Source organism: Ixodes scapularis, unplaced genomic scaffold (genome assembly GCF_016920785.2).
Source record: "Ixodes scapularis isolate PalLabHiFi unplaced genomic scaffold, ASM1692078v2 PGA_scaffold1__304_contigs__length_218370807, whole genome shotgun sequence".
Lineage (NCBI taxonomy): Eukaryota > Metazoa > Arthropoda > Arachnida > Ixodida > Ixodidae > Ixodes > Ixodes scapularis.
The window spans coordinates 40,661,136-40,684,742 of NW_024609846.1; the positions used below are offsets into that span (position 1 = coordinate 40,661,136).

Here is a 23,607-nt window from a genome sequence, read left to right on the forward strand (position 1 = left end):
GTGATAGTGACCAGGCCACGCAAGCCACGCTTGCACAGCTTGGGAACAAGCGGGAGTTCAAGGAGTTAATGTTTTTCGTTATCGCATTCCACTCTTAAACGCGACGCTTAAGCGTCCTCCCGTAATTCTTTTTTAAGTTCTCCTCCCAACCACCAGGATTACGACATTGCGACACTCCGGCTTTCGCGACGTCATTCGCTGCCACTTCAAGACCACTTTTGATACGTGGGCGGACAAAGACGCCAGACACACCGGTCGGCGACATATTCTGGGCACCATGACATGGGTGCAGCCTACCTGCCAGGAGCAGGGCAGCTCCTTGGAGCTCCGACCCAGCTGCATTGCCGACATGGTCTCGAGGCAGCCGAGAAGCTGCTGCACCTGGCCACTCTCCAGGGACAGGTCCGAGCTCTTCCCCAGGGTGTGCAGGGCATCGCGCAGCAGCACGGGCCAGAAACTGCGAGGGAGCAACAACCGCACGTGACGACGTGCCCTTCCAAGGGGACACGGCAGAGAGAGGAACCAAACTCTGTTTCGCTTATTTCAGTGTGTTCCCGCCAAACACTCATGCTCGTGCAGTGTATTCGTCGTTCAGGGTCGTAGCCTCGGTTTCGCTTGCGCGAAAAGTGAAACAAACTACCGCATCAAGCCCCCCCACCGTGCCACCTACAGGATCGCAGCAAGCAACGGCATTCCACTTCTGCGACGTTGCCGTGCAAAACTCGAGAAACCGCGTTTCGTGCACCGTGGCAACACTGAGCGGAGAGATGGTGCTCACAAGTGGGGTGCCAGCTGGGATTCCACCAGGGTGGTGAGCAGGCGTGCGGCCTTGGCCGCGTCCCGCTCTCCGAGGAACTCCCGGTACTTGGCCAGGAATGTCAGCCGATCGCTCAGCAGCATCTCCTCCCCGAGGTTCTCCAGCAGATCCAGGCACGAGGGCTCCCGGTCCATGCTGTACTGCAGCAGGAACCTGAGAAAAGGCCAGTCAGTGTCTGGTCTAAGATGCTGTGTTAGAGATAGAGAATCTGCGCGATCGGAGTTTCACAAGCCAGCGCTCAAAGCGCCAAAAAAGACGCGGGAAAGGATCGGCGTGAGCGAGTGCATTGTACTTGCAGCCTCCTTTGAGTGCACGTGCCCAATTTACAAGGCCAGTGCAGTTTCTCCAAAAAGCTTTCAAAATTGAGTTCCATACCGGCCAATTTCATTTTCGGTAAAAGGAAGGGGCCCAAGTTGGTACACCTAAGCGCATGCGAACAACACACCAAACAGGAAAAAACTTACTTGTCTGCCAGCCTTGACGTCAATGTCGGGTTCTGGAAAGACAACCGAAAGCGCAAGTGTTCCTGTGAAACCGTGTCGAACAGGGAAGAGCTGACTCCCAGCACATTTAACGTGGCCTCAGTAGCCCACATCGGCTAAGACATAAATTGATTGTTCCAAATGAAACCGCACTTGGTAAAAGAAATCTTTACTATAGACACGCATAGTTACTTCGAGAGCTTTTAATATACCCCCTAAAACGATAAAGATTATTAAACGACGCACATTCTGTCGACAGCACCGTCCAGGTATATGAGAGGCAGGTGGATATGCAGTGACTGATGCTATTGAACTAGGGCACATATAACTGCATGGAATGAGTCACATAGAAGCCAGACTACACAACATGTCGGCAAAGTCGGAGTAGTTCATGCACACATGGCTTAATTTCTTCCATGTCATGCGACTTTCTGAAAACGTGCACAAGCAACTACTGCTTCGCACGTCGCATCACAAACACTGAACCTCCCAGGATCTGCTCAAGTTTAGCGATGGGCCATGGGCCGAAAAGCCAAACTGCCTGGCAAAATTAAAAACAAATTTTAAAACTCTCGAAGAAGTCCCAACACCTTGCAAACACACAGATACCTACATACATAAGGGGATGGCATTCCATTGAGCCAAACATGAAGGCCTACGATACTCCAAGAGTCGGAGATAAAGAAAACGCAGGAATGGGCCTACCTTGCAACGGATGACCCAGGTAAGTGCAGCTCCTAGCTGGCCCTTTTTCTGCAGCTGAACAGCCATGCTTTGACAGATCCCTTGGGCTGGAAGAAAGCAATCCAGTATACCCCATTGCAACATCAGACAGCCGGGCCATTTCTGCTACAGACGCACTTCTACTGGGAGCCAATGTTTTATATTGAACATAAAAGCAAGTACCCAGAATATTGACTCAATATATTGATCATAACCCGGCGGTACCAAAGCATGTTTTGATACAAGCAATTCGGAGAGCAAGTCGTCTGCTTCTTGCGCAGGGGTTGCGGTGACGTCGGAACAACACCGAATTCTGATCGGCCTTGATTGAAAGGATAGTGGGTAGACCTCAATGCTAGCTGCCTTGAGGTATACCCACTGTATACCCACTATGTTTTTCAATCAGCCATCAAGAGCTCGGCGTTCTGACATCATCGCAACCCCTGTGCAAAAAGCAGACCAACCTGCGCTCCGCATACAGATGTAGACGAATAGCGACCTTTCTGAAACTTCTTCTTCAGAGGAGCACAACAAATATGCAGTCACTAGAGGAATGGCTGCACAAAAAAAATGCCGTGATCAAAGCATGGGCAGTGAATGTCTGCTATACCCCCAACAGCTTTGTACTTGTATGTAGTCTATGCACGTGGCTTGTTCCCGGTATTCGTCCTACGTGTGCAAGGGGCACAATAACTGTCACAGTTTACCGTTCCATGGAGTAAATAAACTTGCTGTCATTTCCGACTCGTAAACAGTTGGCTACCATTATGTGGGACTCTAAGACCTTCTCTGTGCTAAAGATTTGTAAGTGGGGCTAGATAGACTTAGGTAATTTCCATAATTGTCCCAGGGCATATCTGAGCAGAAGTTACATGAACAGCACAAGGTACTTAACTTTTGAAAATGCAGTTACCTAACTTGAGGGCAGCCAGCTTGCCCAGACATACATTTTGCCACAAGGAAGTACCCACTGCTGAAAAGGCAACAAGCCCCACCCTGATCTCCTGACTAATGACATCCAAGAGCGCCCGTTGCTCGAGGCTCACCGACGGGCCACATGTCCCTGCGCTCGAGGATCTCGACCACCTTGAGTGCTTTTGACTGGGTGCCCAGAGGGACGCGCTCCAGGTAAGCCTCCAGGAACTCCCTGCAGCCGAGAAACACAGGGTTATAGCCTCTGCACTTCTTACAGAAGAAAACACAAGGATGCCAAAGATGCCTATGCATGTCTTACGAATACTGAAAGCACCAGGGAACAAGGGCTAGGAAGACCAGCAGTGTGCTTTTGTAGCCTTTCTAGTCTTTGATCCCTGGCACTTTTAGTACCTTTGTGATGTACCAACTAGCCCATCTCTCCATCTTACTGCCATACATATCTTACCTTCCTTGCTGAGGACAGTGGTCCAGGTAATCCACACCAACTTGCCAGAGACTGAAAGGACCAAAATGCTACACTTTTTATTTTGTTTTAAAGTATTTATTTACTTAGTATAGACCAGTGTCCGAAATCCTAGCCCCCAGCGATAAAAATGGGAAATAATAATCTCAAACGCAGGCTTCGTAAAGAGAGGGGCTGCGCATGAAACAAGATTTTTGCTCTTTACAGCGCTCTTGTCATCGGTGTTTTTCCTGGAGCTTCGTGACTATGCATTTCTGATGTTCTTGCACCACGAGATGTGCGAAGGTTCCTAAAAAAATCTAGGTTTTTCAAAAAGCGCAGCCCCCTAATGTGTCATGGCGTCAGCATAAACGGACATGGCGGCGCCCATGGAACAGAGCAGACACTGATCTATACTCCAAGAACCACAGAAATCACAAAGGAGAATGCTTAGTTAGCAGACTTGGTAATGGTGAAACAAACATATAGCTTGCTGACAACAATGGAATGTGGATCAAGCACCGAACAAAGGCCCAAATTACGAGCCTTCAATGCCTGCCTGTCTACACAAATAAGGCCACCAGGAAAAGAAGGGTCAGTAGGGGACTTCTCATAAAATATCACTACTTTCAAACAGTCAAGACTCATTGAAGCATAGTTACATATGGTACTAGCCACTCTCTTAACCTGGCTTTCAGTGTCTCAAAATCTGAGAGATGTAGAACAACAGCAAATTAGGAAGCAGTGTTCAGTGCACCTTTTTTGCAGTCTACGGCTCCAATCTCATAGCATGCTTCAAGAAACCAGAAGTTTTGATGTGACAAAGGCATCTAGCCAAAAGGCTTCCATTTAAACATGTGGAGTTCACAGTTTGTACAAAATTGAACCCATCGCTTGCACATACCAAAGACATTACATCAGCTTTACCAATTGTTGGCAGCTGTAAACAAAATGTTGAAGCTTACACAAATGTGAATCGTTTTCCACCAGTGTCCAGTACACTTTCTATAAACTAACAACAACCTCTTTAGCGGAGGTCTACAGAGCACACCAAACTGTTTGCTCAGATGCAATACAATATGGAATGGTCGCAAATATGCATTACCTCTGGTGGTATCATTCGGACCAGGGATGAGCAAAATACATGCAAATATGTATCGAAATACAAATACAAAATACTTCGTCAAAAACGTATTTAATTACAAATCTAATTACATTTCCAAAAAAGCATTTAAGTACAAGATACAAATACAACCAAATGATTTGGTCTCCTCCAAATACTTTTCCAAATACATTCCTCAAAATTTGCGCCAGCAACTTCAAGGCAGCTGCAACGGGTTTCTGGGTATCTCATTTATTTTTGCATCGCACACTCGGGAGTTAATGTGCGAGGCTCTAGTAACATAATAGAAATATAGTCACAAAACAAAAGCACCGTATTTACTCGCACAATGAACGCACTCGCGTAATGAACGCACCCCCCAAGTCGGCTTTCAAAATTTCGACTTTTTTTTTTTCACTCGCGTAATAAACGCACCCCCAACTCGGATGTCAAAATTTTGACCTCCTCCCCCCACGCGCGCGAAATGAACGCACTTTCTATCCTGGTGCAGCGAGTTTGTGAATGCAAGGGCAGCGTGGGCGAACAAAACGCCTTGCAAAAGGCGTTAAAAAAATTCGCAAAGATCCCCCCCCCCCCCCCCCCCCCCAACCGAAGCTAGAAAAAAAAAAACATGGAGAGGAGCCTTTCTTTTTTGCACAGCGCAGTCTGGACTTCGGGTTCGCGCGCCGCCGCACGCAAGGCGGTACGAAAGAGAAGCGGAGAAGCGCTCTAACCGAACGAAACAGCTTGCGAAAGGCGGCAAAAATTAAAAAAAAAAAACGGAACCAAGAGAAAACAAAAAAGTTTTTTTTTTTTTTTTTTGCACTGCGCAGTTTGGTTTAGGGGGTCGCGCGCCGCGCGCGAGGTAAGAAACACCTTGCGAAAGGCGGCAAAAAGAAAAAAGAACAAAAAAAAAAACAACAACACGGAACTGAAAAAGAAAAAGAGAAGTTTTTTTTTTTTTTTCTTTAAGCACAGCGCAGTTTGGTTACGTGGGGGTCGTTTGTCGCGCGCCGCGCGCAAGGAGATAAGAAAGTAAGCGGAGAGCCCTCCCCTAAGCAACGCCAAAGCAAACAAAACAGCTTGCGAAAGGCGACAAAAAAAAAAAAAAAAAAAAAAAAAACCCAAGGAACTTGGAGAAAAAAAAGCAGAGGAGTTTTTTTTTTTTTTTTGCACAGCTTGGTTTGGTTACGGGGTCGGCGCCGCGCGCAAAGAGATAAGAAGTTACTTCGATTTTTCAGGATAAAAGGTCCGTTCATTATGCGAGTAAATACGGACGCAAAAATTTTACTTCGCGTAATGAACGCCCCCCCCCCCCCCAACTTTGCATCGATTTTTCGGAAAAAAAAAGTGCGTTCATTCTGCGAGTAAATACGGTAATCAGCTTGGACGTAATAGGTGAAAAAAGTATACAGCTTCAAGCAGCTTTTTTGTCGATTATATTTTGGTGTAGACCAACAAAGAACCGAGACGACCAAGACGCGCAGCACTAGCTAGAGAATTTTTTACTGTTGCAACTCCCACCAGTTACGAAAATCTGGACATTCCGTGCATTTAGAATGTTCCAGGCAAAAATATGGATGGAAATCAGGCTGGAAAGCATCACAAGTTGTCACAGGCACTTATTTAGCCAGTCTGCCTGTGAACGTCGATTTCGTCACTATTCTTGCCCTGGACTAGCACCGTAATCACAAAGTCACTAAACGCTTGCGCTTGATTGAGAGACACAGTATTCGGTGTAGAACATAGTTTTTTTCCTGCTCTGGACAGTGACAATAAATTTGAGGGATGTATTCTCGCCCACAAAATTGTATTTGAAATACCTACGTTTTAGTATTTAAATACACACGTCAAATACATTACCCAATTTGTAATTAAATACAAATGCAAAATACACAAAGTATTTGAAATATGTATTTCAAATACTTGTATTTGAAATACTGCCCATCCCTGATTCGGACTACAGTATAGACCACTTACAACGTAACCGCTTATAGTGCAGAACCGGGTATAACGCGGCTTTATTAAACCACCGGTTCGCCTCCCATAGAACTCCATGTAATTACATACCGCTTAAAATGCAGGCGCGCAAAGGGAAATAGCGGTTATAGTGCGGTTTTCGGAACAGCCCGGCGACTGCGCCGATTGACCGACGCAGAGAGCACGCTTCCCTGTGCGACACTAGATAACGGCGCAAGCCGCAACAACACGCGGCACTCGCGGGGCAAGGAGATTGCTCGAAGAAGTGGGGAGAAACGAAGAAAGAGGCTTCAAGGGACGCACGCACGTGTCGTTCACGTGTGTGCGTCCTTCCGCAACCCCAACGACAGGCCAATCGCAGGTCGAGGAGAAGTGTTCGCGCGCGTTGCATGCCGGTCGCGGGCCGGCTACTTCTATCTGCAAACATGGCGTCGGTTGTGATCGTCGACGTAGACGGCGTGGTTCGTTCCGCGTAAAAGCGCTATCCTTGACTGAATTTTCGCTGTGTGTCGCTATGATAACCCAGCACGTACTAGAAGGGAAGATCCACCTACTCGTGCGGCGATGTCGTGGCGGCACTCTCAATACGGCAGAAACGCCCGTGTCGTCGTGTTTGTTTACTGACTACAGTGGTGATTTCTAAACATTTGTGTTTTCGAACATCGCCCGGATTTCTTATTTGGAGCATTTCATGCCTGTGCTAAAGTTGCAGGTATTACTGGCGCGTACCGTATAAAAGATGCGAATTTTCACGCGTTTTCATCGCCGGAGAAAAGTGATTATGGTTAGCAATCCTGAACGCTAGCAACGTCCGTACGCAACCCGCGACGCCGTTAATAGGCTGCGCCAGGCAAAAGTCGCTCATTTCTTTCAAAATGTGTGACACACTTGAGAGAGAAGTGTACTAGTCTGGTGAAATAAAGTATTTCCTAAACCTAAGCTTTATTTTTCATCTAATATAAAATAAATTTGTTTTACAAAGGGAAGTTGTCTCATGACATGTATTTTGGCCTGAAAAATTGATGTTTTGGTTATAACGCGGTACCGCTTATAGTGCGGATTTTCGCGACTCCCGCGACATACGTTATATGCGGTCTACACTGTATAGCATCAGAAAATACAAAAATTTCAGAAGGTCATGCTTTTCTTCAGAGTACTTTGAAGCATTAGGCAGCTGCTGCGCACTAAGGCAAATCTGAAATCAAACTGTATGCAAGCAAGCAGCTGCAGCAGGAAGCATCACTCACCTTCCGTGCGACATCAGATAAGAGGCATACTCCAGGAGCAGGTACTCCCTCAACACATTGCAATACCTTACAGAGAAAGAATATTCTTGAGTTACACACACACCAAGATGAAAACCCATGCACTACACAGTTTGCTATACACCAACTCATGTTTACAAACAAACCAAAGTGCCCCTATAGCGGACGCCACCGGCGCCGCGCATGCGCAGTGGACGGTGGGCAAGAAGCCCGCCGTCGCCCATAAACCAACCATTGAATAGCGTTGTTGTCGGCGTCGGTGGGAGTCCCCGTGCTCTTTTTTGCAGTGGAATTGTTGATTCTACGTCCTCCTAACAATGTCTGACTACTTGAGCGGCTTCAGCAAAAATAACGAGGCAAAACTTTCCGTGAATAATGTGACGTGCGGCGATTCATTTCACGTGGACGCCGCAGAATGGGCGCGAAAGCCTGACTCCCACAATGAGATTCTGCTCGCTATTTTCAGTCGCGACGTCGCTTGGGCTGCGAAAGCGTAGACCGTAGCTGAAATGATGGACGTCGATACTGAAAACCGCAAGTAGATTCGGGCATTGCAAGTCGGTGATGGCCACTGGTAACAATGATCAACATCTTCTTGTGTCTGTTTACACTTAGCCTACTTACCCCAACCAGCCTTCAAAAGTGTTTTGAGGCCTGCACTTAGTTCTTGTCGCAATTCCCAGGTCAACGTTTGGTTTACGGGCCGCTGTCGTTTGAACAAGGTGACGACAAAAAGCAGGGAAGTTTGAAAGAGCAGACGACAGTTCGAACGCACGCGCAATGGAGTACGGACAAAAAGCACCGCGTCCCACGTCAACAAACCATTGGAATGTCACGTTGTCGGCGTCTGTGTGAGTCCTCATAGCAATGTCTTACCACTTTTATCGCCTCAGTGAAATTATCAAGGCTCGTTACGCCGCTAAATTTTACGTAAATAATCTGACGTGCGACGATTCATTCGCATGAACGCCGCAGAATGGAAGCCAAAACCATGATGAGATTCTTTTAGATATTTTCGGTCGCGACGTCGCTCGTGCTGCAAAATTGTAGAAGGTAGCGGCGATGACCGACGTCAATACTGAAAATCGGAAGCGGGAACAGACCAAGCGTAACAAGTCGGTGATGGCCACCGGTACAATTGCAATGATCAACATCTTGTATCTACTGTTTACACCGAGCCAACTTAAGCCTTTTGAGGCCTGCAATTACTTCTTACTGCAACCACCGGGTCAAAGTTTGGTCTACCGGCCGCTTTTGTTTGAACGAGCAGACGACAAAAAGCAGGCAAGTTTGAAAGAGCAGACGAAAGTTCGAACGATCAGGCGGCCGTGTGAATTTGAAGACGCACTGAACCCGTGGGTGGTCCGGACAACTTGGCGGTTTTCTCTCGCTCATGTAGTAACAAAGCAAATACATCTGGCGACCACCAAAGTGTTGCCCGCACACGCAATCGTAGTTCGACAGCGTCTGGTTTGCCCTTTTCACGGCTACTATCCACGTTCTCGGACGAACGGAGGGGGCAGAAAGACATGAAAACTGATCTTCAAACCTTTCCAGACTCTCTTGGTACAGCCCCCGTCGCAGCATTTTGACGAGAAGACAGGTTTTTTGTCTGGTTTCTTCCAAAGGAACACAGGAATGCATGTCTCGCACGGCAACTTCTGCCCACCGCCCCAGACCGGAAGTGTGCCCGACGCGCCACCACCGCGGCGTGACGTAGGATAGTTGAGTTTGTGTATAGGCCTCCCAGACACCAGCACAATAACCACGACAGCCTAATTTCGATAACCCAACACCACATTTGTGAGATGAACATTTGAGGAAAGCTTCACCCACCCAGCACAGGCACAGTAAAGAGAAAAAGACAGTTCCCAAACTTCGCAAATAAAACTAGTAAACAATTCTAGACAATTCACTCAATTTTTTACAATATATTACGGAAATACATTGTAAACTGAGAAAAGTTTTTTTATGTTTTTTTTTGCCTGTTATATGTGGATATATTCTTGATGTCTGCACTTATGTACCCCCTGCATAATGCCTATTGACATAGCAGATACGGATGTAAATAAAAAAAAAAAAAAAAGTATTTTAAGTAAGAGGAAACACTTGTACACAAGCATTTTATCCAGAACTTCTATGAATATTGCGTAGTGCTGGCAGATTGCCGAATCTTGGGCTAAAATGCTGCTGCGACAAAGTACACACCTGTGTCATGGGAAAGGACGAGCAGTAGTCTATAACTACATTCAAAATGCATTTAGAAAGCTAAATCTCACACTTTTTATGCATTGGCATTGTGCTTTCGCCACGGCAGCATTCAACTGTCTATGAACCGTAGCTGTGAGTGGTACACTACAACGGGCTGTAGAGCTTCGCAAAGCAAGATATACAATTCTTCCAAGGAGCTGAGAACACTCACTTCACGTTGCTGGCTTCCATCTGGCCGGCATGGAATAGGAGGTCTGCCAGGTGTGCCGAGAACCACCAGTCATCCAGGCAAGCGCTACACAAGAGGGGAATGTGCATAAGAAACTGCACATCTCGACGTCTCTGTGACCGTGCTGCGTCCTTCTATGGGGTACACGGCATTAGAAGGCAAAACTACTGAAATACTAGCCATCGCTTAGCTCTATCTGCAATCTCCTTGTTTTAGTAATCCCTCATTATAACGAATTTGCTTCTTTCGAATTACTGCTTTTATCGAAGTTTAACAGGGTCCCGACCGAAATGTATGAAATTTAAACCGTATCATTCAAAGTGCGTTGGCGGCCGACCACGCTTATTACGAAGGCCGCAGCGCCAAAAGCACGCAAGCCTACACGGAGGCGCACGGGAGACCCTTGCGTTTCCTCCCCCTTCTCCACCGATGCAAATGGCAAACTGGGAAAACAGAGTAAATGGACGACGGAGGGCAGAGCGCACAGAGCTGGCAGAGCACCGCTTCCAATGTTGATGCGCTGACACGGGGACACGGGCAGGGGGCAGCGTCAACGTTCCGACGCTACTTACGGCGCCCACGGCTGACTCCTGTCGAAATCGGGTCAAAGGAGCAATGAAGCCCGGAGGAGATCATCCCTTCGGGAGCCGCCAACGCGCGCGTCTGCTGCGTACTACCAGTACTACCAGTACTACCAGTACTACATGCACACCTGCGTCGTATGACAGATTGAGAGTGGTTACCAAAAGTCGCTTGAGGTTGAGAAAAGTGGCCGGCCCAAGTTTGAAATTGCCAAAGATGAAACGGCGCCAAAAGTGCGTCATCAGAGAGCGTGCTGCCTTCGGATGCCAGAATTCGACATTCCGGCATCGGCTGTTCAACACTGTCCACCATTTTGCAGAACAAGCAAAGCATACTGGACTGGTTCAAAAAATTTCAATTCAAACTGTTAAAAAAAATTGCCTTCCTCCTTTGCATATTTTTTATAATAAACAATAAGTCACTATGACTTACGAGCTGTTTACAACAGCAATCACCAAACTAGGGAATACAGTCTACAGAGATTCATGGTAGTATACTGAGAGTGTCCCACAAAAGCTCTCAAACACTCAGATATTCAAGGTTACCAGCAAATTCAGAACCACAATCAGGTGGAAAAAAAAGAAAAAAAAAAAAAAAGAACATCTAGGTATATGTCATGAAAAGCATTCGGTGCCCAGTGAGCTGAAGTGCACAATTGGGCAACTAATTCGAGAATCAGCAGGCTGCCAGCTGCTACTTGAAACCTAATCTGCACCTTTGTCCATGGACAGTGTGGCATTTAAGATTTCCAAGATACTGAAACGGTACAATGCGGAGAGCAAGTAGTCTGCTTCAGGCGCAGATGTCGCGGTGATGTCAGAACGACGCCGAGTTCGAAGTGGCTTTGACTGGAAGGATAGTAGGTAGACCTCAATGCTAGATGCCTTGAGGTCTATTCACTAAAAAAAAAGTCTGATAGGTGTTTGAGTTTACGGACTCCGACCTTGTAGATTCGTGGCCCCAACATTAAATTTTTTAAAAGCAAAATTAAGGAACGCTGTATCGTTATACAGATGGATTGTATGTAGCACAGCCTTCAAAATCAGATTGGAAATAAGCAACACTGACTGCCTCGCATGTAGCACTTTGTTTTATGATTTCAAAACAAATGATAACTTCCCTTCACAAGCGTGTGGGTCCTCACCTGGCTTCCCTGAGCACCTGCTGCAGGTCTAACCGAAAGGCGGCCAGAAGGATGTCGTCCAGTAGCGCAGTGGGCTCTCCCTCTCCAAACGCAGACAGGCACTCCTGACACATCATTCACACAATGACTTGGTACACCGGTACCTCCGCAGTTTTTCACGGGGTAACAAAACTGCCGTCAAATGACACCACAAGCAAATGCACACAGTGGCTACTACTAACTAGATCTGTGGAAAGCTAAGGAAACGTACGTTTGAGATGCACAAAACCTACCCTATGAGCACGCTAGACCATACGCAAAAAAGAGTGCCGTCTTGTGCACACATGATCGTTTATCAAGTTTCCGCAATATTCTAGGGTTTCCGTACCGATAGCTTTGCCTGAGAGACATTGGTCGTGGCGAAGTGGGAGGTGAGATTTAAAATATGATCACGTAAGTCCAGTCCCCACCCTTCACACGGCGTCTTCGGTAAACACTGTTCACTTACTGGAAGTCTCAGTTCATTACTTTGGTGATGAATCTGGCGACCTCACTGCTGACAATCCATCTTCCACAACTACGCGATCGTCTCTCTTTTCCACGTTGCACCGAAGCTAAACAGCAATTCGTTAAATCTACAAATACATTGTCATAATACATAATGCAAATTAAGTTCAATGCAGATCACAATGAAAGGCCACTTCCAGGGGCCATATTGGTAGCTGACAGGAGTTTTGGATATAGCCTATCGTGTCTGTATTCTCGTTGCGACAATACAAACAAGACGAGCATGCAGCCCAACTACCATGTAGTAGGTTTTGTAGGGTAGAGCAATGTACTTTTGCAAAAAAATAGGGGGACAAATACGAGAATGTATCGGGGAGTGTCCGAGACCAAGCGCCTCAGCCGTGCAACTAACCTCTGCCAACTCGGCCAACAGCTGACGTCCAATCGTTGGACGAGTGTAAGTCACCTTCGTCACCAGATAATTGTACCAGGTCTCCCCAAGCTTCCTGCAATGATGAGGTGCCAAGGATAGGTCGAAAGATATTACAAAATAAGATTGATTGTGCCTCAACCACAATATCCCGGGCACACACAGAAAAGTATATCCCAATCTAAACCCGTTCAGTACAAGTACCCAACGGTAGTTACTCTCATTTCGATGCCTGTTGGTGCTGGTTCTATGGTTTCTGCACGTACATCCCTCCACATCCTACGATCAAACGTAATTAAAAATTCCTTTTTAATTTAAACACAAGTTTCTAACATGTTTATTAAACTAAGCACGTGTTTAATTTAAAAGTGTGCAAAATGTGACTTGAACAGTCACGCTTCGCCCGCTGATCCTCAGAAATACATATTACTTGAATGCACTTACTGTAATTTCCCCAAGCCATAGACCACACCAGAAAGATAACCCACCCCCATTTTAATGCGAAAGCGTTTGGGAGCTCGTGTCGCAGAAATTCTGGCGTCGGTGGGACCAAAAAGTTCCATAATGCAACACGCGCGGCCACGTCCGATGCCACACGTGGCTGTGACGTCGTGACGCTATGGACCTGCTAAATTTGGAACGAAAATGTTCCGCCAAATATTTGGCACGATTTGCTGTTCTTTCAGCTACAGCGAAAAATAGCCCAATTCTAGTAATTGCAAGGCCTTGGCCAATGGGAACTTCGGCAGAAATGGTGTCACTTAGCCACAAGGGAGATAAGTGAACATTCCTGACTGCAAAGGCGAGTAGTCTTTGGTTCATTGCCCCTCAATGCGATGACAAGTTTCGCAGGTCACAAAATCTAAAACTAGCATTTTGTTAAATTCAATTTGATTGTGCACCAACAGTTAGATTACTCCCCATTTTCAGTCGGTTTGCTTTCGACTTTAGGTGGGCTATCTCCCGGGATATTCCAATAGTCTAAATGAACTGTAAGAAAGCACTCTTTTGAGGTTCTTTTGTGTCATTCTACATGGAATGCAATTACCATGTCGAAGAAATGTGATAGTCAGGGAAGAATAAAATGAAGAGGACCTGGATACTCTCATCCCTTCTTTGATTTTGGTACCCTATATTGGCAGCCAAATAATGAAAGACTTCGAACTAAAATAGGTTGACAAAAAAAAAAACACGACAACAACAACAACAAACCTTAGTTCATAAAGAGTGTCCTCGTCGCCCATGAGGATCTGTAATGGCAGAAATTGAAAGAGAAGAGAACACCCATCGTTAAACAAGTATAATGCCTCTCCAAGTGGACCCTACCTCTCACCACAGTAGCAAAACAGCGAGAATGAAAACAGCCATTGCATCTCGCTCGTAACAACATCTCGAGCACAATTCATTGTTTAAAGGGATGGTGAACCGAAATTTGTATTTCAAAAAAACAATGCTGGAGATGTAGGCTGGACGCTACAATCTCTACAACACTACTAGTAAGGCGATATCTCAAATGGACGGCCGTATTTTTGGAAAAAGAAGTTGAGATTGAACCAGGCCGTCAAGGTACCTAGTTCCCTTCTCTTTTCACTTCGCTCCCTCAAGGCCGCGAGGCGGAGAAGACGCGACTCTCCTTCTCGGAGAAACATGACGTCAACATTCCTGCCGAATGCGCCTTTTTTTTTAAAAATACGGCACACGCTCGATTTTACGCTCCCATCTTTGACGACTCCACATTCCCACTGTCTACACTACGCAGTGGAGGTTTCGAGATCATACTACCGCATTTTTCGGACTATAGTTTGTACCGGGCGTATAACCTGTAGGGCAACTTTCAGCTGAAAAACTAAAATCTTTTCCTTAAGGTAGTTTGCCCCTAATGCATACTCTGCACATAAAAAGGTACTCCTACACAGCACACCAAAAAAAAAAAATGCTCGTTTTACTAGCGCACAAAGAAGCTGGTGTCCGTACGTCCTTCACGGATCCACAAATTTCGTCATAATGAACAATCTTGAGAACCGAATCCTAGTATAATCCGCACCTGCAAATAGTCTCCACCGCGAAAGGGTTCAACTTTTAAACACATATACATTCCACTGACTATGGTCAAGAAAATATGGCACTTTGTCGAGGAAATGCTGGCTTTTTCATTGTTGTCACGAGGCTAGAGCAAGGATGAGCCCATACCTTGCAGGCGGTCTCGAGCTCGGGCAACAGCGAGAACTCTCCATCCATCAGGCGCCTTGCACAGTCAGCCTGCCACGACTGCCACCAGACGTCCAGCTGTCGTGACGGCATCTCCTGAGACCCCTGGACACAAGACGCAGCAGTACCGATTCGTTACTGCGGGGGTCAAACCGGTGGTGGCAAAAGTACATCTAAAAAAAATGAAGAGCGCAGCTCTTAAAGAGGAGCACGGGAAGGGTACCGAGGGGAAAGTACCGTATTTATTCGAATATAGGTCGACCTTTTTTTTTTCGGAAATGTTGTCAAAAATTAAGGGTCGACCTATAATCGTGACCAAAGAATTTCGACCTAATTCGCGACCGAAATTTGAAACCCTACCGAGGGTATGGAGCTATCAATCACCAAGCCGGCGTCACGGTAGAGCCGAGCGGCTTCTTGTTTCAAAAAGCTTTTGATGCACAAAAACAACCGAACATCAGCAGCCGACAGCCCGGCTCTCGGGGATTTTTCTTTGGGCGTCGGGTTTCGCCATCACGCCTGTAGCGTTCCCCTCGCTGGGCAAGGGGGAAGGGGAGGGACAGGAACACGATGCGCCAAGCACTTTGCCCTCCTATGCGCTCCATTCCTCTCTCCATCGCAAAAGCGCGCAAAAAAAAAAAAACAAAAAAAAAACGCAGGTATTTTAGGTTGTTTTCTTCGGCGGGTCGCGTGGTCGCGTGTTGCTCACGAGGCTCGCAGCGTTGCTCGTGTCTTTGTATTTGGGTCTTTCGTTGCTTGCCCGTCTCCACCTTCTTTCGTTTCTTCTTGTCATCATTTGACAACGGTGTCAGTGAGGTATTGTTGCCAATTAGCGAGGATGTCTACCAAGCTGACGAAGCTTCGGACGACGATATGTCTGGAAGCTCTGACGATGAATAAGTTTTTGACATCGCCCTGTGATTTAGCTGAGAGTGCTGTAAATAAAGGTTTGTTTCTTTTGCCCTAACTTTCCCCTGTTCCTTAAAAAAAAAAAAAAAAAAGGAAGGTCGACCTATATTTGAATTATTTTTTTTTTATTCTCGGTGGGCTCAATAAATAGGGGTCGACCTATTTTCGTGGTCGACCTATTTTCGGGTAAATACGGTATATCCTTCCTCTTTACCTCCTCATCCTGTCTGCTACTCCTCCTTCCGAGCGGCGTCGCCGTCGCCTCACAAGGGTCATGTGACCTCACGGGGGTCATGTGACCTCACGGGGGTCACGTGACCTCACGGAGGTCACGTGACGATGACGTCTCGTCATCGTGACTGATGACGTCATCATCACTGCTGACATCATCGTCATCGTCACAGATTATGATAACCGTGCGGTGCATTATGGGACTGATGACGTCATCAGTGACGATGCCGATGACATCACTGATGACATCAACGCCATCGTCATTGTCACTGATGACGTCATCGGTATCGTCATCAATGACGTTATCACTGACGTCATCAGCATCGGCATCGCCACTGATGACGTCATCAGTGATGTCACCAGTGACATCACGCGTCCCATAATGCACTGCGTGTTTACGCCAACGGAGATGGCGACGCCGCTCAAGTTGGAAACGGGCGCCTAAGAGCTGCGCTCTAAAAGTACTTGAAGTAAAGTACAAAGTAAATGAGAGGTTATGAGTAAAGTAGCAAGTACACCGGGTGCAGCATATTCAAAATAAATTATTTTGAATACAATGCACTTTCAAAGTAAAGAACAAGTACTTTTTAACACAGTCTTTCATGATTAGCTTTCATTCCCCTATACAGTGTTTTTCTTAAAAGCTGGTTGGCACTGCCCCAGGGGCAATCGAGGGCACATCAGTTATTTTCGGAAATGGCGGCGAATATTGGATAAAGTCAACTGGCCACAGAGTACTATCGTAAAATACTGAGCATGGCTGTCATCTTGAATGTTATTCCCGAACCGAGTAAGGGCCCCCTCCCTATTTTGAATGAATAATCTCTAAATTTGGAGTGGGCACTTGCTTAATATTTTACGGTATATAGGTATTCTTGAAAATTGCACACCCATCTAGCACCGCTTGCACTAGGAGAAAGAATGATGTCAACCTCATAGCTTCCGCAAGCAATCCTCCCGAGAAGGAGTGTCCTCTCCCTATATTTTTAACCCCGTTGTTCACGCTGACCAAGCGAGAAGTAGCAAGAGTTTAAAGTGCCGAGGGAAAGCCGTCCCCAGTACAAATATGATGTGAGGCAATGTAGCGATTTTCTATAGGAATAGCTACACATACCAAGCGGATTTTCACAGCAGAGCTGTTAAGGGCTAGGTTCCCCAGGATCGTGTCCGGTACCAAAGAAATGCCGACACAAACCTACACAAACCTCTGGACAGCTGCCGGCATCTATAACTATTGGCGGCAACCAGTCTGGTTGCCGCCGTCGCTCATAGATGGCGGCAACCTTTCCAGCTATCATAGAAGGATGGATAGTTTGGCGAGTTGGGGGAAATACATCGTAGGAAACAGCGCGAAAAACAAATGAGGACAAAGAAGAAACGCACGTGACGAGCGCAGCGCACGTCACATGCGTTCCTTCTCCGTCCACGTCTGTTTTGCGTGTTGTTTCCTACGCTCTTATCAGTTTCGGTTTGGAAACACAATGGGTTGGCCGCGTGCCCTTTCTTCGGGGAAAGAAGACCGGGTGCGAAAGGAGTGGCGACGTACACAGCAGCGCGAATGGGTCCTCAACTGCCACGTGCGTAGAACGCTTCAGATTCCCTTGCGAAAGAAGAGCAGATCGCTCGCCTGGAAAGCCACCGTTGAGATCAGAAGCTACAGCTCCGCTGCTCTTCCTTCTTCACCAAAGTGGAAAGGCTGAAAGTTCTCTTTTACACATTCCTCAACACAGGCCTATTTATAAGCAGGTACACACATAAAACATTGGTGAAGTTGAAAGTGAATAGTGGTTTTGGCTGAATATTTTCTAATCGAAAATTAAATAGTTTCTCCAAGCCTTTTACTATCATGGTACCAGGCTTTAAAGAAAATTCAGCTGAACTCGTGAAGGTTGTACCCAACCATCCACTTGCCCACTTCTAAGTTCAGTTAGGTTTAACGTAACTCTATCTATGAACCATGGCCTCAGAAAATCCAATGCCCACATTGGGGTGGCATGTAAATGACAGACTTGACATAAAATGAAACCTAAAGAGACGGCCAGCTATCCTACCCGAGGGAATTTATAAATCTGCTCGCTATATGCAAATATTCTTTCTTTAATCTCAAATTTAACTCCTTAGAAAAATAAAAAAATAGACACGAACATTGAAAGCAGATTGGCAGGGCAGTACTGCTTGTATAATCGCGGTGTGTTAGCCTCATCGAGTGCGCTCCTCACTGAGCACCTGCTCAGTGAGGAAAGCAATGCCTGCGAGCTTCGTGGGTATTGCTTTCCTGCAGCACGCAAGTGCTCGGTGAAAAGCACACTCACCAGGGCTAACCCGCCGCAATGAACAAATACAAATGGTATGAATTAAGCAAAGTCGCTGCTTCAATTGACCAGCTTACAAAAGCGTTGAAAACATAGCGGGACAATCAAGATTTTTCAATTCGTTTGACATAACCGGAAGTATGAAATATCCGAGTTTGAATTATTGCGAGTCCACTGTACTTGAAGTAGTGGTTGGTACTTTAAGTACAACGTACTTAAAGTACTACCCAACACTGGGGTAAATATAATATCATATAACCATCAAATAAGCTACGCGTTCCCCAAAAATAAAATGAGGCTCACACACTTGCAACTACTTACGACCGAGTGCGTTAAAGGAGCGATGCAACAATTTTTGTACTTTGCGCAAATACCGCTTAAAACGGATCCCCGACGTTAATGACCTATGAAACACGCGTTCGTTCTTCACCCCACGCAATAGAAGTCCCAGAAAAAAATTTAAGAAAAACGAGCAGCGTTCACCCCCTCAACTCGCAGCCAGAACAAGCGGCCACGTGATCTGGAGCCGATTATATGCCGCCGGTGTTGATCATAGCCACGCGCTGGGGTTGATAAAGCGCAGGACACGCGCTGAGTTCCAGACATTGTTATGGCTCGGCTGTTGTCGTCGTTGCAGCGATTGGACACGGGTCACTACCCGAATGCTTCTCGAGCTAGCAATTATCACGAGCCCAAGTCGAGTGCCCACGCAATGCTCGGGTCCAATCTATGAACTGCATTCAAATATCGTCACTTAGGTGTACTGCGATCCCCACGTTACGTCATCAAATTTTGCAAAGGAGAGATTGAATGAAAATGATCGCTTTTGTCCTTGAAATTACACCGCAACAAAGGAGTTCCTTGGCCAGTGGCGTTGCGTGTGAGTATCCTTGAGTCCCAGGTGTGCCAGTAAGCTCGTGTAGAGTGAAAAACATCCCAATTGAATATCGTTGCACCGCTCCTTTAAAACCTCTCGTAATCTCTTGCCACAAGAGAACACGCTGGTGCCATCTGTCGGCCAGCCGTGGAACATTTGCGATTTCCGTCACTCGGTGGTCTCCTTTCGTAAATCACCAACTGCTTCGCTGCATCGTGCGTGGAGAAGTGGATGTGTAGGCTACATACCAATGAAAAGAAGTTGCCTTATGACTAAATGTAAGGGCCACAAAGCCACCCAGAGGCTCCCACCTGTGGCGCCACCTGCAACAGCTCGTCCAAGGAGACGAAGTCCTCCCGACCCGACTGGGGGTGACTTTTCAGGAGCTTGCGGGCTTCGTCCAGGCTCCCGCGGCACAGCAGCGTGTACACCTGGTGAGAGATGGCCGAGCTAGTCGTCATCGGGGGTTCGATCAAACCGTAACGCCGAAGGAAAAATGCAACGAGCAGCCTACAATTGCATCAACGAAAAAGAGTGGCAAGGGTAAAAAAGATTTTCAGCAAAGCACAGCTGACAATATTATCGCACACATACGAGGTCCAACTGAAGAAATAATGAAACCGATTCTTCTACTCGAGGTTGAATGACTCCATAGGCTCCGAATATTTTTTCCTTTTTCCTTTTCCAAGTAGCATCCTTCACATTCGGTACATCAATTAGAATGTTTCAGAAAATGATTAAAAGTAACATAAAAAAATGTTTTTGTGACATCCCTTTCAGCGTTGCGGCCGCGAATTTGTTTCCTTTGTTGTATAAAAATAACTTCTTCTGAGTAGTATCTTTTTTTTTTTCTTTTCCTTCTTCAATGATTAAAATGCTCAGAATTTATGCAGCGATAACTCTGGTCTATATGAAGAGGGTTACAGTGAAGTTACCATCCTTTAAAGGTTAAAACACATAACTCAATCGTGCATTCCTGCCATACTCTCGCAAGCACGTCTTTGTCATCTGCAGGGTCAAACACATGGATGTATTACCTTCGCAAACATCAGCACAACACTGCCCGTCCACCTTCTTGCAAACAAAAAAACAAAAAAAAAAAACAGACAGAAGTCTTATTACTTCTTAGCCAGCCCTTGTGATACACTTCTTACACACTTTCCTTCAGGTGCTTCGCTATGTGGCGCGCTGCAGCAAGAGAACCGTCTCGGAACAAGTTCTAAACCGGAAACAGCTCGATCGTAAATTAATGCCCAGAATGAAAACATTGCACGCACCCTCTTTGCATAAGATATTCCCAGCCCAATATTCCAAAAGTGTTCCTAGAGTCAAATCTCGAACGAAATAGAAAATACTCTCGATTTGTGCTCAAAAGTCATGACGGATGCACGACAGGATGTTTCCATGCAGCCCTTCCCAACAGGAAGCGATACAATGGCATGCTGTAGTCTATGCATGCACTCACCACGTCCCAGTAGTGAGGCGACAGGTGAGGGCTCTCCTCCTCCCACATTTCCTTCATCTGTGTGGAGAGGGACTCTGGCACGTGGCTTTGGGCCCAGCGCTGTAGCTGGGTCAGGAACGCCGTGCCTGTATGGGTGTCAAGGAGATCCTTCATACATCAGTCCTCATACTGGCTTCTTAGGAATCCAGGGTATCCTCCTGGGTGCCACAGAGTAGCCTCATGAGTTCCTCAAGCTACCCTCATGGGTTCCCAAGGCACCTTCATGGATTCTCCAAAATACCTTCATGGGCTCCCCAAAGTACCCTCATGGGTTCCCCAAGGTACCTTCATGGGTTTCCCAGAGTACCCTCATGGGTTCTCCAAAATACAATCATGAGTTCCCAAAAAGTCCATGAGCTTCTGCACTGTTTTATTGAAGCAATGCCGAGACCTGAGAAAGGGTTCAGCTGTGCTGAAGCATTTCACTACTCCAAAGTCAACCTGTAAAACTTTCAGCAGAGCTCAAAAAATTTTTCTTTCTCTCTTTGCATTTGAGGAGGAGAGAGGGAAGGAGATCTGTGTGTGGTACAAACTTTCTAGAGATGTGTGTGCAGAACCTTGGGGAAAGAGAAAACCATGCAAAAATAGGCACAAGAGCCACTTGAACTCAATGAAAAGTTCTGGCACTTGGTTTACTGGTCCAAACACTGAGAAAACGGTAAGGCAAGGGTATAGGCTGCAGGATGGTGTTTAGGGGAATAAAGGGCACGGAAGAAGTTGCAGTTCTGGAGGCCTCTAAGTATACTCTGGGCAACTCCTAGGGATAGTCTGGGCAACTCCTAGGGATAGTCTGGGGAACTTCCATGTATGCTTTGGGAGACCTTTAGAGATACTGCAGAGAACCACTGGGGATACTGTGGGGAGCCCCTGGGGACACTCTGGAGAACTTGTGAATTGCTAGGGACTTGGTTTGAAACCTCAAGCATTACGCAAAACAAGAAAAGCCCTCCTGTTTTTTGAAATATAGTCAAGGAGACTGCTAAATCCCCATTTCACATGCTAGCACAAGGGTGGCCAAGCTGCAGCTCCTCTTCGCGTGTTAAAGTGAGGCTCGCGGAACCCTTTCCTACTCTGCCCGCCGTCCCCCCCCCCCCCCCACCCCCCTAACCCACTCATCCGCGTTCCTCCCCGGTCACACGAGCACATCCTCAAAAAGAGAGAAATGGAACTCGTTTTAAATCGAAAGACAGGTTGCGGTTTGGTAGACTTGTGCTACTGCTACGTTGAAAGTAGTTCGAGTTTCATTTATTGGTCTGGATGAAAGGTTGCCCTCGCCCCCGCGGCTCTTGGAAGTTTCGTGATTTTGTTTGCAGCTCTTAGGCCGGGTCAGCCTGGCCACCCCTGCAGCTAGCACTAGAGCAATCTTCCAGTGTGCTTATGCATTCATGTAAGCATATTTGGCCACCTACTCAAGACCTTCTCGGCATTAAAAAAGGCAAACAAGGCAACAAAAGTTCATAAAAAAGGTTGCTATGCTAGATTTCCCACAGAGCACACCTCTACAACGGAATATTTGACCTGATAAAAGCTTGCCTGATCATGGGAAACTCCACCGCGAATTCAAACGAACTGCTAACAAAAATTTGTCCAAAACAGACCACCCTATATTGGCTTGGTTTGTTCTACAATGTCTACAAATATTGCCGTCTTGAACTTTGAGCCTGCCTTTTGCCTTTTCTGCTTCATTATCATCCTAGCATTTATGTCATCCTTGCAATCACTTCACACATCAAACAGATTCTTCATTTCAAAATTCAACGTCCAATTCCTTTCCATGCCTCACATACTTAATGCATGTGCAGAAATTGCAACGCCCACAGATCTCTGGTAAATACCGGGTGTCTCAAGTGGCGGCCAGGCTCTTTAAATTGACTGCAAAATTCGGTTTCTTAACCTATCGTGCTAGGATTCTGTGCAACATTGCCCACAGGTGGTGCATTTTTTTTTTTTTATAAAATTCGCAAAGAGCGAATTTACCCGAGGAAAAAGTAAAAAAAAAGAAAAAGGCTTAACTCCTATAGAAATGCAGTGAAGCCACCAGTCTTCAAACAATAGGGCACCGTATTGTTTGGAGATTGGTGGCTTCACTGCATTTCCATAAGAGTTATGCCTTTTTTCCTTTTCCTCAGGTAAGTTCGCTCTTTGCAAGTTTGATAGAAAAAATGCACCACCTGTGGGCAACGCTGCACAAAATCGCAGCGCAATAGGGTAAGAAACCGAATTTTGTGGTCGATTTAAAGAGCTTGGCCGCTATTTGAGACACTCGATATTTCAGCCATCTTTTTACCAGACTACAAAGAGCAGGTACAAAATAAAATATTTGAGACATAAAAATAAAACAGCAAATAATACCTGGTTGTTCGTCCAAGAAGAGGATCTCACAGAGATGCCAGATAAGTTCAATGTACTGCAGAACTTCTCTCTTGAAGATTGACGTAGGGAAAAAAAGAACAGACAGAACAGCTAAGGCTTTGTATTCTGAAAGCGTGATCAAAGACAATAAAAAAGAACACTTGCGCATATGGAATTCAGTGCTACGACACGCGTCTACTATAACGTCGTGGTAAACAGGCACACCAGAACATGAAAGCTTTCTTATAATTCATAAATGGTGGAGAACCAGAGAATTAATGAAAGTTCTTAGTTTTGTCCAGCCTTCTGGAAAACCTAAAAAATAAAATGAAAGTTTTTTTGTTTTTTTTTGTGTAAAATAATAATTTTTTAAACCTCAAAATAA

General features: G+C 46.1%; 1 protein-coding gene across 2 annotated transcripts in view; it reads right to left on the reverse strand.

Moving 5' to 3' along the window:
* Nucleotides 1–23,607, reverse strand: part of LOC8033650 (nuclear pore complex protein Nup85) — a 33,367-nt gene that overhangs the window by 1,668 nt on the left and 8,092 nt on the right. For both annotated transcript variants that reach the window (XM_029977018.4, XM_029977017.3), the window contains exons 7-21: nt 23,223–23,292; nt 20,832–20,956; nt 19,678–19,797; nt 15,020–15,142; nt 14,042–14,079; nt 12,812–12,905; nt 11,914–12,017; nt 10,170–10,253; nt 7,730–7,795; nt 3,404–3,454; nt 3,069–3,169; nt 2,005–2,090; nt 1,282–1,313; nt 779–970; nt 298–457 (exon numbers count right to left, since the gene is read on the reverse strand). In XM_029977018.4, the coding sequence (XP_029832878.2) occupies nt 298–457; nt 779–970; nt 1,282–1,313; nt 2,005–2,090; nt 3,069–3,169; nt 3,404–3,454; nt 7,730–7,795; nt 10,170–10,253; nt 11,914–12,017; nt 12,812–12,905; nt 14,042–14,079; nt 15,020–15,142; nt 19,678–19,797; nt 20,832–20,956; nt 23,223–23,292 (1,446 nt within the window). The remainder of the gene's footprint in view (nt 1–297; nt 458–778; nt 971–1,281; nt 1,314–2,004; nt 2,091–3,068; nt 3,170–3,403; nt 3,455–7,729; nt 7,796–10,169; nt 10,254–11,913; nt 12,018–12,811; nt 12,906–14,041; nt 14,080–15,019; nt 15,143–19,677; nt 19,798–20,831; nt 20,957–23,222; nt 23,293–23,607) is intronic.